Source organism: Vidua macroura, chromosome 16 (assembly GCF_024509145.1).
Source record: "Vidua macroura isolate BioBank_ID:100142 chromosome 16, ASM2450914v1, whole genome shotgun sequence".
Taxonomy (NCBI): Eukaryota; Metazoa; Chordata; class Aves; order Passeriformes; family Viduidae; genus Vidua; species Vidua macroura.
In genome coordinates, this window is record NC_071586.1 from 12268017 (window position 1) to 12284176 (window position 16160).

General features: G+C 43.8%; 1 protein-coding gene across 1 annotated transcript; it reads left to right on the forward strand.

Annotated features, from left to right (window-relative positions):
• Positions 1–589: 589 nt before the first annotated feature.
• EIF3B (eukaryotic translation initiation factor 3 subunit B) lies at positions 590–16160 on the forward strand. Its single transcript, XM_053992080.1, has 19 exons — positions 590–1353; positions 4447–4639; positions 5655–5774; positions 5866–5923; positions 6583–6711; positions 7719–7876; positions 8491–8622; positions 8722–8788; positions 8888–8934; positions 9712–9922; positions 10489–10561; positions 11031–11153; positions 11330–11408; positions 12288–12426; positions 12625–12750; positions 13230–13307; positions 13895–14003; positions 14371–14488; positions 15584–16160. Exons 1-18 carry the CDS (start codon positions 891–893, stop codon positions 14472–14474), a joined length of 2409 nt encoding a protein of 802 aa, XP_053848055.1. The 5' UTR covers positions 590–890; the 3' UTR covers positions 14475–14488; positions 15584–16160.

The window sequence follows — 16160 nt, forward strand, 5'->3', positions numbered from 1 at the left end:
TTTAAAACGCACAAAGAGCCCGGTGGGACTAAAACAGCGCTCGGAGCCGCCCGGCCACGGCCGCCGCCGGCGCCCCCCCAGCTCTCAGCGCCGCCATCCCGCCCGGCTGATGTGGCGCTACCGCCGGGCCGTACCACACGGCCCCGCCGCCGCGGGGGGTGCGCTGACCTGCCGCCCTCGCCGCGCCCCGGCACAGCCGCGTCGATGCCGGCGAAGCACCGCGCGCCTCCCCCTCCACACCAGCTTGGTAGCGCCCGCGCGCGCGCCGACTGCCATCGGGCGAAGCCATAGGGAAAGGTTGTAGGGGGGGCGGTAGGGAGAATTTGGTGTCCTTTCACCGTGGCATCGCCCTGTCACCGGCTGCCCAGCGCTGGGCAACGACATGTGATGAGGGAGGAGGTTTCACTGGGCGTCAGCGCAGTTAAATGGAACGGCGCCCCCCAAAAAATGGTTCGGCCGGACCCCACCTCAATAGAATGGGAGGCGGCGCCATCTTGGGCTCAACCACAGCAGTCAGAAATAGGGGTGCCAGGCGTGCAGCGGGGTGAGAAGGTGAAGAAGCCGCCGCTGGCGGAGCGAGTCAGGGCTGGCAAAGGCGCCGGAATCGCCGGTGCGCGGATGGGAGAGAAGGCGGCGGCGGGCGGGAGCGGCGGCGGGGACAGGGATCCCCCTCTCGGCCCGCGCGCGTTGGTAGGTGCGGGCGCGCGCGGGCCGCTGGGCCTGGCGCACATGGCCCGGCCGTAGGAGCCGCCCCGCCCCTCCCCCGCCTTTCCCCGCCGCGCTCCGGACGGGACCGGGACCGGCACCGAGAGCCCGCAGCCAGCACAGGGCACCGGGCACCGCACCCACACCCGGGCACCGCACCCGGCCCCGGGCACCGCCGCCGCCCCATGCAGGACACCGAGGAGAGCCCTGCGGCCGCCGCGCCGCCCGGCGCGCAGGGCCCCGCCGAGGAGCCCGAGCACACGGACGCGCCCCCGCCGCCCGCGGAGCCGCCGCAGCAGCAGGAGCAGGAGGAGGACGAGAAGGAAGATGAGGAGCGGGAAGGAGGAGGCGAGTCCCAGGCTCCGCCGGGGCCCCCCGAGCCGCCGCCGCCCGAGGAGCCCGAGCAGCCGCCGCCGCCCGAGCCGCAGCCGCCGTCCGGCCAGCAGAGCCCCGTGAAGGCCGAGCCCGAGCCCCGCTCTGAGGCCGGGGCCGAGCCCGCGGCGGAGCCCAAGTCCGAGCCGGCGGCCGAGGCCGAGCCCGGCGCGGCGCAGGAGAACGGGGAGGCCGCGCCCGCCGCCCCGGCCGAGCCCGAGGATGAGATTTCCTTCAGCGACCCCGAGGACTTCGTGGACGACATCAGCGACGAAGGTGCGGGACGGGAGGAGCCGGGGGAGCCCGTGGGGAGCCGGGGCCGGGCCGGGGAACGCTGTGCCCCGAGCCCCCGGCCCGGCTGCGCCTCCGCCCCGCTGCTGGGCAGCTGCACATCCTGCGTGCGCCTCCGCATCCGAGCTGTGCTTCTTAAATCATCTGTTTTTTGAGTTATCTCTGCACCGCACAACGCTGCTGTTCTAAAACCCGCTGTTAAAGCGGCTCTAAAACCGCTCTTACACCTCAGGTGTGGGCTGCCCTCTGAGCGCAGTCACCAGCTCGTCTCCCTTCCTTTTGCCTCCATTAGTTAAACTCAGCTGTAGAAACAGAAGTTTTAAATGGTTCATGTGGTTACAAGTTGTGTTTCATCGTTCTTGTTTTTTCCATGGGCCCAGAATGAAATTAGTAGGTAAATAAGGTTTGAGAAGAGTTACTGCTCATGAAGTAGGTGTGATGTAGGTGCTTTGTGACAAGAAAATAGGGAAAAATAGTTTCTGGCAGTTAAAAATGTCAGCCCAGGTTCTTTTAAAAGTGGTGGATATTGACTGCCTTAACATGGCCAAGCTATTGTGTGACTGCACAGACAATAAATGTTTATACGTGGCCTTGTCATACAGAAGTGAGAACTTTAGTGTTTTTCAGATGGGTCTTTCCAGATAAATGTTCTTTGTTTTTGAATAGCAAAACTACTTGTTTCCCCATTATTTGTTCAGTATTTGTGCTATTTTAGGGTCTGTTACATGTATCAAAAGTGGAAAGATGTTTCTAAAGCACAGAATTGTAAATCAGCCAGTTATCTCAACTGGCAGTGGAATACAGGTGCATTCTTGTGTTCCAGTCCTTTGTTTAGTTTAATAAAACAGCAGCCAAATATCCTAGATTAAGGAAGTGTTTGCTGTTCTCAGTTTAGCAGTCTGTATAACAGCTGTTTGAACTTTTGTTTCTTGAAGAGACTTTGGCAAAATTGCCTCGGAGTTGGATTCTTTCTGTTAAGTGCCTGCTTAATACACTTTGTGTACATGTTGGATTGTGATGTTCAGTTCCTTCTTGGAAACTGGGCATGTTTTCCATCCCCACCTATTTTGTTGTTAATTAATTTGGTGAACTTCTCAGCTGTCTGAAATCCAGTGTTAGTGGCTGAATTACAGGGACTGAGTTTAGTCACTCTTGCTGATCTGGCTTTCCATCTGTGTGTGTTGCTAGTTGAGCTTCCTTATTCCTTTCCCATTATTCTGGTGCCTCCCCAAGGAGAAAAGCAGCCCAGTGGGACCAAGCCAAGGCTCTTTCAATGCTCATGATAACACAGATGCTCAGGAGCACCTGTGAGATGGACCAGCTGTAGGACTGGAACATCTCAGATCCTTTGCTGCCTCTTCATTTCCCCGGTGCTGTTGGCATGGAAGAGCAGCTGATCTGAGTTAAAGCAGAAGGGATGTGTTGGACAGCCACTTAGGTACCAGTGAAGCTTTAGTTCAGATAATGACAGTGGTCCTTAAAATGCTGCCAGCTGAAGATAGCCCTGCACCCACCACACCCTGCTTCCCTTCTGGCTGCAGCAGGAGCTGGCTGAACCAGCTTCTTGCTCTTTGAAGATTCCTTTGTTCACTATTTGGAATTTAAGGGCACAGTGTGGGAATTTGTCTTCAGTCTGTTACAGTTTTGATTCAATACAGGGTGCTGCATTCCTGCTGCATGTTTAGGAATCTAAACATGCATTCCTTGGCCCACAAAGTCTTTTTTGAGAAGTGGCTATGAAAAAAAAAAATGCCTAAAGGAACCTTTAAAAATTACCCTTTTGTGTTTTACTTTGGTTTTCTCCTTTTGCTAGTAGACTCCTGTGGTACTGTCTTTGTAGGGCATGCTTTCATTTTATATATTTTATATTGTTATTTGTAGTTCCTGCATGGACATGGAGATGATATTTTTGAGTGATAAATATTGCAAACAACAACATTCTGTGGATGCTACATAATCTTGGTGGTAATGGGCTAAATATTTGTGATTTATGTTGCCCTAGATCAATTGGAAGCTTCATGTGTAATAACCTGTTGAAGCTTAAAGTTGTAGAAAGCAACTTTTTAGTAGTTTGAAATTCAAAGTAAGCATGTTTCTCATATTTCTTAATTGCTGGAGATCTTTCCAGTGATGTTTCTGGGCAGAAAAATTTATTAAATTACAAACCCAACAAAAATCGAATGTCTTTGAAATATAAGCATATACAAGATATTTTTTAGTTTGTTCTCATATTTTAAGTCTTTCTACATGTGTTTGGATTTTTATTTCCTAGTCTGTGCATGCTGTAGATAGTCTGGCTCTCCAAATTTTATCTAATTCAAGAGTATGGTGGTGTGAACTTATTTTCTCTGTAGTCTTGTACTTTATAGTGATCTTCCCATAATCTTAAAACTTACTGCAAATATTCAGGAATTAATATGTTAGAAGAATATCCAGTGTGAAAAGATGTGTGCTTGTCTTCACAAAGCTTAAATAGGTCTTTCAGTGTCTTACCTTAGTTTTTGTGCTTAATTAAAGGTTTAGATAGAGTGTGAGTTCTTAATTACAGTGATGCTGAGACATGCAGAGCTTCCAGTATGGTGGATAGTTTTGAATTATGCTAAAACTGGTGTAATTTGGGAGGGAGGTACAGGTTACATTTTTTTTTATCAAAGTCACCTGGTTATAATTTGAGCAAGAGGACTGGTCAGAGGTCAGGTAGTAAATCATGCATTTGTCTGTGCTATTGTCAGTTTTGACAACTTTGTAAGCCAGTTCCATCTCCTGAAAAAAACTTGACAGAGCAAGTGTTGACAACCTCAGTGTGTAAAGTATGTTTTTAAGAAAGACTTCAAGAGTTGGGTGCTCAAAGTTTGCCATGAAACCACATAATCCTGTCACTTAGGGTGTGCTGTTGGGGTGCTGTGCATTCAGTTGTTTTTCTGACAGAACGTTCATTCCCTACCAAGTTTCTTAAGTGATTCTAGAAATTTCTTGAAGTCTCTCTGTTTTCTTACTCTCACTGTTCTTTTCCTCTTTATCTTCCCTCCTTCACGATGTGAGCAGTGCCTTAGTTTCCTGTGTGTGCTGTCTTTGCAGAACTGCTTGGTGACATCCTGAAAGATCAGCCCCAGGAGGCAGATGGAATAGACTCAGTGATCGTTGTGGATAATGTGCCACAGGTTGGACCAGACCGACTGGAGAAACTGAAGAATGTCATCCACAAAATATTTTCCAAGTTTGGTAAAATTATCAATGAATTTTATCCAGAAGCAGATGGAAAAACAAAAGGGTAAGTCATGATAACTCCAGCTGAAAAAAGGACTGAAACACAGCTCTGGCTTATCTTTGATTGTTAGTGTCAATATTTTATGCCCAGTTTTTATGGTGACCTCGTAGTTGTTACCATCACCTTCTTGTACCTCAGTCTGTGCAGTCCTGGCATCAGTCTCAGTGACAAGTTCCTGAGGGAACTGAGAAGCTTAGGAGCTCATTAGGCTCCATAGTGGAGGGCGGTGGGGATTAATTATGGAAACAGTTTAGCTGGTTTTGGAGACAAATTTCTGTGCTACGTGAGGAGTTTTTTCTTAGTTTTCTGCTATGGCACAAGTTAATGATCCTCTTGAGCTAAAAACTTAGTAGCAATGGCTGAACTGTTTGTTGCAAAGTAGATTGTCAGTGTCCCTAGCATATATTCTGGGTATTGGAGGAATCCATGCTTTAGAAGGCATAAAAAGAGGTTTCTGGACTGGAGGGATTGTTGCTTCTATAAGGTCAGCATGAAATTACTCTATCTCTGTTCATGCCTCTGTTTGAAACACTGATGGTGTTCAGGATACCATTGGTTTTGAGTCTGCTGGGCTCCAAGCTAGCTTGGATTAAGTGGCCAGAAGAAAGCTGAGTTCTGTAATTGAAAAACAAGAGTGCTGCTTTGAGATGCCTGTGACAGCATGTTCCAGTTCCTAAACATGACTTGTTACTCAGCTGGGAAGAGCTGTGGCTGTAACCTGCATGTTCCTGTCTCTCACTTGTCCTGGTTGTGTTGAGCTTGCATTCACTGCTCTGTCTGGCCCATTTCAGAAAGGGTATCAGATTAATTGAGGTCAGGCCTAGAGAGCCAAACCATGTGTGTGAGCCTGTGTCCAGAATGGAGATTAATTTGCTGTTGACCCTAATTGGTAAGGACAAGACAAGAAGTTCTCTTGTAGATGCTCTGTACTGAATTCTTAATTCATCCCCATTGTTTCTTCTTTATTTTGAGCCTGTTGTGTAGTCAACAATGTCACTTTGGTTTTCCTTCCTTGCAGGTACATCTTCCTGGAGTACATGTCTCCCTCCCACGCCGTGGATGCTGTGAAGAATGCAGATGGATACAAACTGGATAAGCAGCACACCTTCAGAGTCAACCTCTTCACAGACTTTGATAAGTGAGTGCAGCAATTGTGTGTTACCTGTAAATTTGGGGGTTCTAATCCTGAGTGCCTGCATGGAGTGTAACCAACCAAATTGCTCTTTCAGGTACATGACAATCAGTGATGAGTGGGAAATCCCTGAGAAACAGCCATTTAAGGATTTGGTAAGGAATTTTTGGAAAAGTGGAAAGAATATTCAGCTTAATATTAAATGGTTACTTCATTGCTGAAATGTCCATATGAAAATAGAAACCATGTGTTAATGGTGTTGTAAATAGCAGTGCTGATCACATGCTGCTGTTCCTTCATGCTCACCATCAGGCAGTGATGGGAGGAACTCGGTGCTTCTGCTTAATAGTTACACATAGTGTGAAGCTTAATTTACTCTTATTAATTAAGAGTGAATAATAATTTTGCACAAGTAATTTAAAAATAGATTTTCAAAAGCATCTTTTTATATTCTTAATTGCTTGAGGCAAACTTTGGTGTTTGTTACCAGTTGCTTTGTAAATATTCTGGTGGAAGAAACAATAGTTTGGCTTTTTCTTTAAAAACCAAAACCCAAATGACTTCTTGTTTAAAATAAGTATTAAACATCATCAAAACACCTTGAAGGTCCACCTGTTTGTGGCGTGCTCTCATCCTCTAGCATCCAGTAATTGGAATTGTTTAATTTAACTTCAAAAACTTGTTTGCAGTGGTAAGACCCCAAAGTTGCACTCTCTGGTAAGACCAGCTTCCACCTGCCAGGTAGATACTAATTTGTGGAACTTGCTGACTTAAACTGTGACTCACTCATAGTCTTTTGCTCTGTGTTTCTCAGGGGAATCTCCGATACTGGTTGGAAGACCCTGATTGCAGGGATCAGTACAGTGTGATCTTCGAGTCAGGAGACCGGACTTCCATTTTTTGGAATGACATCAAGGAACCTGTTCAAATTGAAGACAGAGCAGTGAGTGTCCTGGAAGTGCTGGAGATTGCACATACACTGCCAATCTCCTTCATTTTATTACATTGCAGCTTTTTAATTCAGAAAAAGGGCTTTTTCCCATTGCTGAATTATTTTTTTCTTCCTTGTGAAGAGGGTGAAATCACATCCTTTATAATTAGACTTAGCTGCTTGGGTAAGAGAACTGTGAAGTGAACTTTTTAAGGGTTTGTGGTGGTGTTTGTTTTTTATTTTTAATTGGTCTATGTTGCCCATTAGTTTCCTTCATCTCTCTGTTATAGGTGATTCAGAAAGACCTGAGAATGCAAAGTCAGAGTTTGAGAAGCACTATTCATTCGAGCTGAATATGTGCTTATGTTTGCTGCTTCAGATGACTCCTTGCTTTTGTGCTGACCACAGAGGTGTTAAAGAGGAATAGCTGGTTTGGTAATGGCATAAAAAAGGGAGAGTTAGTCTGCCTGTCTGCTGCAGGCACTGGACTTGCTGGGAACTGTTAGGACCCAGGAGCATTTTCTTTAATAACTGTTTCAGTAGGAGGAAGTTGGCTTTGGGATGGTGAGAACATTTGCTCATCACCATGGTCTCTGGCTGTGCTCTGTATTGCTGAGATCTCTCTAACTTAGCTGAAGGTCCAGAGCTGTGTCAGAAATTTGAAATACCTACCCTTAGTTTTGAGAACAGTATGTTCTTACCAAGGCTGAAAGAAGGAAATCCAGGGTATTAGGTGGATTTAATTGTTATTGCACAAAGGATGTCACTGTACCTGAAAAACCTCTTTGGTGATCTGTAAGTTGAAAAGGTCTCAATTGACAATTTTCAGCCTGAAGAATAGGTACTGTACATTATGTGCATGAATTAAAACTCCACAGTTACCACAGATCCTGAGATCTTCACTTAGTAAAGGGATTTACAAAATGTGCTGCTACAAGCCACACATTAATTCTTTCTCTTCTAGGGACAAAGCATGAAATTAAACTTCTGTGTGTACTTTTTTTTTTTTTTAAATCCAGAGGTGGACAGAGACCTACGTCCGTTGGTCCCCCAAAGGCACCTACCTGGCTACGTTCCACCAGAGGGGCATCGCTCTGTGGGGTGGAGAGAAGTTCAAGCAGATTCAAAGGTTTAGTCACCAAGGAGTGCAGCTCATTGACTTCTCACCCTGTGAAAGGTACAGAGCATGATGTTGGTTTGGGCTAAGGGGTCAAAAGCATGAGGTATGAGCAGCATCCTCCAAATCTGGAGTGCTAAAATTAATTTCTTAAGATTTTTTAAACATTAAAGAGCTCTGGAGAGAAGGATAAAATAATTTCAGGACTGAGATGCATTTTCATTTGAGTTTTCAAGTAACACATTTGGAAGCAGTTGGGTTTTATGCTTTTTTGTATTAAAGAGAGTATTTACCTTTCAATGGAGAAGCCCAGCATCCCTGTAATTTGGGTTGGATAAGGTCAATGATTTATGTTGGGTTGGAAACCAGTGTTATTCTCATGTCAAAACTATATAATAGTTAACAGTGTATTTGGTGAGTTCCCCTCCCTTGTAACATCATCTATGGAAGTGCTTGCACATAAATCTAGAGCCTTTTCAGCCTTTCAGAGGGATGCCAGGGAAACTTTCTCCTCTTTTATCATCCTGTTCTTCTTTTTCCCTCCTCTGAAAAATCCCATTAGAGAAACTGTTGTTTAGAAGTGCCTGGTATTTAAATACTACTTGGATTAAAACCTACTGGTACTGACATATTAGATGAAGTTTCAGTAATGAATTGGATTATTTCTTTTGTAGGTATTTAGTGACCTTCAGCCCTTTGATGGACACACAGGATGACCCTCAGGCTATCATCATCTGGGATATTCTGACTGGCCAAAAGAAGAGAGGATTCCACTGTGAAAACTCAGCTCACTGGCCTATTTTTAAGTAGGTTGAGAAGCAGAATTAGAGTAGAGAGTTGTGGTCCCAGACTTCATTTAATAAAAAGGCAGTTCCAATTTAATATTTTTTTTCTTTCTTGCTTAGATGGAGTCATGATGGTAAATTCTTTGCTCGAATGACTTCAGATACCCTCAGCATCTATGAAACACCTGTAAGTTCTTGCTTTTCTTGCATAATAATGAGAATAGAAAGTAAGTGTGTAAATGTAAGAATGTTACTAACTTGAAAATTCATCCTTTTCTCATTTTAGTCTATGGGTTTGTTGGACAAAAAGAGCTTGAAAATCAATGGGATAAGGTGAGTCTATTCCCTTGGAATCATAACTGCTCTTTAGCTGGAATATTTTAGTCTGGGGATTTGTTATAGGAAGAGCAATCTTTATGTTGCCTGGAGCAAAGAGCTTTACATGTTGAGGTGGTCAAATTAGACAAAGTGTAAAAAAGAAATAAAAAACTCTCCCCTGGTTGATGAACACACTTGGTAGATTCTGTGCTTTGAAATCCTCTTTGTGGGAGTGCTTAATCCAGAGTCTAGCTTGGGAGTTCTGTTCCTTGTCTACAAAACCAGACCGGAATGCAGTTTGTTAGGGAATATCTCCCTAACAAGGTGGTTGTGCTGGCTTAGAGCAGTGTGCTGTGTCTGCACAAGACACATTGACTCCTGTGAGAGTTTTTAAAGTACATCTCTGTAAAGCAACAAGAAAATTAAGTGTACCCAGGTGCAAGAAGATGGTCTCTATGGTAATTTAATAGGTTTTGGGGTTTTTTTGGCTCATTTGTTTGTAGATCTTTGGCAGTTATTCTGTGTGCAACCCCTGCTTTTTGCTGAGATGTGCTGATGAGACAGCATTGGTGATACAGCAAATTTAAACAGCTGCTTAAAAATCTATTTATTAAAATTGTTAAAATATTAAAATTGTTATTAAATTGCCCTCAGTTATGTATCTGTGCTTTTCTTTATTACTGAGACTTGATCTTTGTCTGCAACATTCAGATACTATGAGGAAAGTGGTTTCTGCTTGTAGTATCTCTAACTGAAAATTAAAACAGCATATTTTTAACTTTGTTCCTGTAGAGACTTCTCATGGTCTCCAGGTGGTAACATAATTGCTTTCTGGGTGCCTGAGGACAAAGACATCCCAGCAAGAGTGACTTTGATGCAGCTGCCTTCTAGACAAGAAATTCGTGTGCGGAATTTGTTCAACGTAGTAGATTGTAAACTGCACTGGCAGAAGAACGGGGACTACCTGTGTGTGAAGGTAGACAGGACTCCCAAAGGCACACAGGTACATGGGTTCTGATTTTGTTGGGAAAATCTGGTTCTGCCTCATGCTTCCTTCTCTTTCAGTACTGTCTTTAAATAAATGTGGTGTAAATTGTATCATGTCAAAGCTATTTTTAATTTTTTCCATTTGAATTTGAAGCATGTGGAAAGCAAAATGTATGTAATGTTTGCATCCAGGATTTGCTTTGACTTTAGTGGCCTCTTGGTCTCTGTGAGGTCTGTGCCTCACCACCAGATCACAATTAAGCAGTTATTGAACAACATGTAGGTCAAGCTGCATAACGTGCCATATGTTCATCTGTCTTAATTAAGTTTTATAACAGTCTGAAAAAAAACCAAATGCTTTTCTACAATTCTGAAGTTATTCTTTATCAGAACAAATTTGGATTTTTTTTGGTAAGGAGGCATATTGTATTTATCTGCTCTCATTAAAGGAATAAAACCTTGACTCACTCTCATCCTGTGTCCTAACAGGCTAATTGAGGAGTTGTCCTTCTATGCCTAGTGATAAAATTATTTACTCTGCTGTTTTTGTGCTGGGTAATGAGCTGATTTTGGCCTTTACAGGGGGTAGTGACCAACTTTGAAATATTCCGCATGAGAGAGAAACAGGTGCCGGTGGATGTGGTGGAAATGAAAGGTAATGCCAAGTATTTCCTTGCTTTTGAGCTTGAACTTTTCTGTAGAGATGCTTATGTCTTCCTTAGAAATTCTTGTCAACAACACCTGACATAATTAGGACTTTAACCCTTTGGAAAAGAGTTGGATTTTAATGTTGCAGAATGTCTCATGTAAAAATGAGAAATCAAAACTTCTGTTGCTGTTCGTGTTTGTGACTGATTTGAAAAATGACAGAATTGAAAGTCTGTTATTAATCAAAATGGTAGGGCTGATAATAGGGATGTATTTTGTAGATGATGGAATACTTAGAGCTATAGTTAGAAACACTTCCCCTAACTCCCTGCAATTGCCTTATCAACCTGTGTTTTAAAAGAAGTTCTGTTAACTGATGGGTTCTCTCTCTTCAGTATCTTGGTTTTCTTTGGTAACTACTTGAAATCAGAGGTTTGTATTGTCCTTTAACAGAGTTTTGGCTCCTTTTGTTACAGAAAGCATCATAGCCTTTGCTTGGGAACCAAATGGAAGCAAGTTTGCTGTGTTGCATGGAGAAACTCCGCGAATTTCAGTTTCCTTTTACCACGTTAAAAACAACGGGAAAATAGAACTCATAAGTAAGTGAAAAACAAGTGAAAAGTGCAGATACTAAACATTTTGCATGATAACAGATGTAATAAACTCAAAATTACAGCTGTTTGTGATGTTTTGTGAGAAATTAGTGGGGTTTGATGCTTGTAATTGATGGCATTGGATTGAGATGTTTTTCTGAATTTGCCTTGTTTCTTTTTAGAGACTTTTGACAAACAGCAGGCAAACACGATATTCTGGAGTCCCCAGGGGCAGTTTGTAGTATTGGCTGGCCTCAGAAGGTGAGTGTTGCACAGGCTGCTGAACACCACCATGTTGATTTTAAAAGAAGAAAAGACCTACAGTATCACCAAGAAGTGTTTGGTGTCCCTGACAATGCTGATTGCTGTAGTCCTGATTGAGCTGTGCAAAAGCAAGGGCAGTGCAGATATGCAGCTTCATGATGTATCTGAGTCCTTTGCACCTTTCATTTCCTATTTTTACCACACCAAATAAGAATGCATTTTTCAATGCATTTCAATGCAGGAAAGTGGATATTTAGAAACACCTTCCAGCTGTTTAAGTTAAATACTGACTGAGCCAATCCAGTTTGGACATGCTTATGGCTCTTGTGATGCATTTGTTGTCATTGCCTTGTGCCCTTTCATGGGCAATACCTGTTAATGACAGTGTTGCTTTGTGAAGGGATTACCAAGAAAGTTTCACTTTAGTGCAAGTGAAAATTGTTGTTAATCATTCAAGTAATATTTGCTTTCATTTGCTTTCAATCAAGCACTGCTGTTCATCTTAGAAATCTTTTCTTTAATGTCGTCTTCACCACTATGTCTAAGCATATGATTGTTTAACTTTGGCTGTAGCTTGCCCAGAGCATGTTTCTGCAGTGACTTTAACCCATTTATTTGTATTCTTAAGGGTCCCTGAACATAGAAACAGAAGTGTTGTTCTTTTCATGGTGTTTTGTTTTTATCCACTGTGTTCCTCTCCAGCCACAGAGGCTGGCAGGAACCTGTCTCTTGGCTGCTGTGAGACTTTGTTTGCAATGAGGAGTTGTAGAGATGCAGCTTGTGACATGTTTTTAAAAGCCCAGGCTGTGCAGGTGTGTAAAGCAATGTTTTGTTTTGCCTGGAGGTGTAAAGCAATGTTTTGTTTTGCCTGTGCAGCATGAATGGTGCCTTAGCATTTGTTGACACGTCCGACTGCACCATGATGAACATCGCGGAGCACTACACGGCCTCAGATGTGGAGTGGGACCCCACGGGCAGATACATTGTCACCTCTGTGTCTTGGTGGAGCCACAAGGTACTGCTGCACCTCTTTTCCCCACCCCTGCCTGCTCTTCCAGCGCTATTGGAAAGGGTTATTGATCAGGGAGAGAAAATGAACACCTGTCACTGGTTGAATGACTTAACCTCCACCACAGTTTTAAACATTTATTTCTGAGCACTCTAATGTTAAGTTAAAGCTTATTTAGGCTGAGCTGCTGCACTGCTCTTCCAGGTGGACAATGCATATTGGTTATGGACCTTCCAAGGCCGTCTGCTTCAGAAAAACAACAAAGACAGGTTCTGTCAGCTGCTCTGGAGACCACGACCAGCTACCCTGCTCAGCGAGGATCAGATAAAGGTAGGGTGTTCCAGGGACTTTGTGCTGGCATGGATTTGGTGTATAAAGCATACTTGGCATACTCCCTCTTCTTGAGGATGAGGTTTGTTACACAACTGCCTTTTGCCCTGAATGTGTGAATAAACACATTGCTGTGTGGGACCTCACTTCTGGGAATGTTTGCAGATATTAACTGTATTATAAGCTCAAAATAGAAGTGATTACCAGTTGTTCTTACAATTAAGGTATGATGAAAGGGTATAAAGAAGAGTAAATTGAATTTTGCTCTTCAGACCTTGCTAGTTGTATGTGTACAGAGGCACTTGTATGATCTATAAGCCAGGAGGCACGAAATTATAGTGAAGGGAAATTGCCTAGCAGAGAGATGTTTTTCAGAAGGGCATAGCCTGCTTAGGCCTACCAAAGGAGTTATTAGAGAAGATGATGGTTGTGGTTGCTAGTCTGAGACACGAGCTGAAATTTAATTTCCTGTTTCACAGCAAATTAAGAAAGACCTGAAGAAATACTCCAAGATATTTGAGCAGAAGGATCGCCTGAGCCAGTCCAAAGCTTCAAAGGCAAGACATTTTTGAAATATATTATAGATAGAACTCTTGTAGCCTATCCTTAGTTTGTACTGGTGATATGTAAGCTGCATTTTCTGTATCACAAGTGTTCATTTGATGGTTAAAATTAGTCCAATGGATAGTTCAGAGAGGTGCTACTGTAAAGAGGCTGGAGAGGAACTGGTGTTACGTCACTAAGCAAAGATGGTAACGTTTTGGAGTTCTCAGCATGTTGCTGCATTAGCCAGTGTTTAAATTAAGAAAAGCTCTTTCAATTAGAAAAAAGGACACCTCACCAAAACAGCATTCTGATTAGAGAAGAGAATCTTTTTTCTTCTAAGTCAGTAGAAGTTGTTTATGAGAACAAAGTTTGCCTTGCTCAGGAATGCCTGGGGTGTGGGTTTGGTTCAGGGGGAGCTTGGACAGCCCCGGGGTGTGGGTTTGGTTCAGGGGGAGCTTGGACAGCCCTGGGGTGTGGGTTTGGTTCAGGGGGAGCTTGGACAGCCCCGGGGTGTGGGTTTGGTTCAGGGGGAGCTTGGACAGCCCTGGGGTGTGGGTTTGGTTCAGGGGGAGCTTGGACAGCCCGCTGTGCCCTGCAGGAGCTGGTGGAGCGGCGGCGCACGATGATGGAGGAGTTCAGGAAGTACCGCAAGATGGCACAAGAGCTGTACATGGAGCAGCGCAACGAGCGCCTGGAGCTGCGCGGGGGTGAGACGGGGCTGGGCACAGCCACAGCAGCTCCTCCTTCGGGCCTCAGCCCCTTCTCTTCTCCCTCTGCTTCCTGTAAAGCCAGTCCCGTGTTCTCTGGAGGTTCTTTGTACTTTTTATCCTGAATCGTGGCAGGATTTAAGGGGGAAAAAAGGCATTGGCTTGACTGTGGGATAAAACTGGAGGAAGAGACAGTAATGCCTTGGTTATCACTGAATAAATTTGACATGTACTTGTTAGGATTTAAAGCACCAAATACCTCTTTACCTCTTGTTTCACTGCTGGTCTAAGGGCTTTCTGCCAAGACCATCAAATCATTCCACTGCTGCCTTGTTTGTTGTGTTCAGTGTTGTTTTCTCCATTGCAGGGGTAGACACAGATGAGCTGGACAGCAATGTCGATGACTGGGAGGAGGAGACTGTGGAATTTTTTATCAATGAAGAAATTATTACCCTTGCTGAACCAGAGTAATTAATAAAACTGTGGTAAGAACTCTGAGAGAAACTCTGCCAACTATTGCTATAGAGTTGATAACTTGCTTTAGGGAGCTAGGTCTGTCTGTTGCACTGGTGAATGTAGTGTTCCCTGAGTTGGTTTATGTTTTTTTTGTGGCTAGGAAAGGTAAGTTTTTTAAAAAAGTAATTGCAGACAGTCAGATTTGTGAGTTGTACTGAGCAGAATACTCTAAATCCTGTCTTGCCAGAGAGATCAAGCCCAAAACAGAGTCACAACAGCCTGTGAACAGAGTGTTGCAGACCTGTAAGTTCTATCAGTAGGAGGAATTGTAGTTGATATGAGATAGGAATTTTGCCTTTTGGAAGATTTGCATGTTAGTCCAAGACTGGACAGAGTTTAAATACTGTCCAGCAGTAATACACAGCATTTGTCTGTGGGCTGATAAAATTTTGAGATGGTGTTTAAATATCTGCATGAACTCAGTTGTTGTTTTCTAGAAAAGTTGGATAGAGTTCACGTGGTAGCAGATTTCTGTGTACTGACTGGCATGGCTTGTTGGGAAATCTTGTATTTAATTCAGTGTTTTCCCAGCTCCTTCTTGTGAATTCACATATTTTATGTTGGCAGTGGAGGCTACTTCCAGCCCCTGTTGCAGGAAATGTTCTTTAGTGAGCTTGACATTGTACTGAGGAGGAAAAATACTTTCACAGACACTGACAGGATTTAAAACTTGCAGTGGGTTCCTGCTCTGTCATGTTTAAGATCTCTCTTAAGGAAGAGGAAGGGGAGACTGGAAATATGCTGCTGTAAGTCACCCTGCAGTTCTTCAGCCTCCAGATATCTAAAGAACTCAGGTGCAACATGTGCCTCTTGCAGCTGTAGAAAAATAATAGCCTTGATACCTTTGACTGTATTTGGGTCTGGCTTATGTGTTCCATACACGGGAGATCTTTTTCTGGAAGGAAGAGGGAGAGAAGCTGCTTAGTGTGTGGATTTAAACCACATGAGTTTAGGAAGAGGTGAAACACAAGCTGGTGTAGCCTTTCACCAGCTCAGTTTCTGAGGTTGAGCTGTTTGTATAAAAGCACAGTAACTAATTCACCTCTTTTTTTGTTTTTCTGCAGCTCCACCAGATCTTGTGCTGAAAAGAAGTTTGTTTGTTTTCCAAAAGCCTATATCAACTTTGGAATTCTTAGTCCATATTCTTGCACTCTGGAAGGGTGGATGCACCAGATTTTCTCCATTCTGACACATTGTAGTGCCTTTAAGTCTTGCTGCCTGCTGCAGTGAGATATTGGAAAGGCGCTGCTTTTAAATTTATATTTTTTTTTCTAGGGTTTGATTATTGTTTTTTTTTTTTTTTCTTTTTAAATCCACTACTACCAGTATTTACTTCCCAAGTCCCGTGCAGTCCTTGCCAGCTGGCATTTTTTACCTGGTGCCAGTGAGGTGAGATTCACCAGTGCACCCCTGTCTCACACACACAATGTTTGGGTTCCAGGACTCTCTCTGTGTCCCCAGGGCATGGACAGGTGTTCATTTGTGTTGGGGGAAAGTCACCAGAAGCATTTTTCGTATGATGTGTTTTAGTGTGCTGAAGCAGCACTACAGCGGGCTATACCCTCCTCCTTTCAGATTGTGAAAGGATGTCTCCCTCAAAGAGCTGAATATGGAAATAAAAGCAGACCTATACTAAAACCA

What these genes read in the sequence shown, in the direction of transcription:
- EIF3B (XM_053992080.1), top strand. Translation starts at nt 891, where the DNA reads ATGCAGGACACCGAGGAGAGCCCTGCGGCCGCCGCGCCGCCCGGCGCG. An exon ending in GCTCACTGGCCTATTTTTAA is followed by an intron (nt 8,623 to 8,721) that starts GTAGGTTGAGAA and finishes TTTCTTGCTTAG; the next exon opens with ATGGAGTCATGATGGTAAAT. An exon ending in TCAGCATCTATGAAACACCT is followed by an intron (nt 8,789 to 8,887) that starts GTAAGTTCTTGC and finishes TTCTCATTTTAG; the next exon opens with TCTATGGGTTTGTTGGACAA.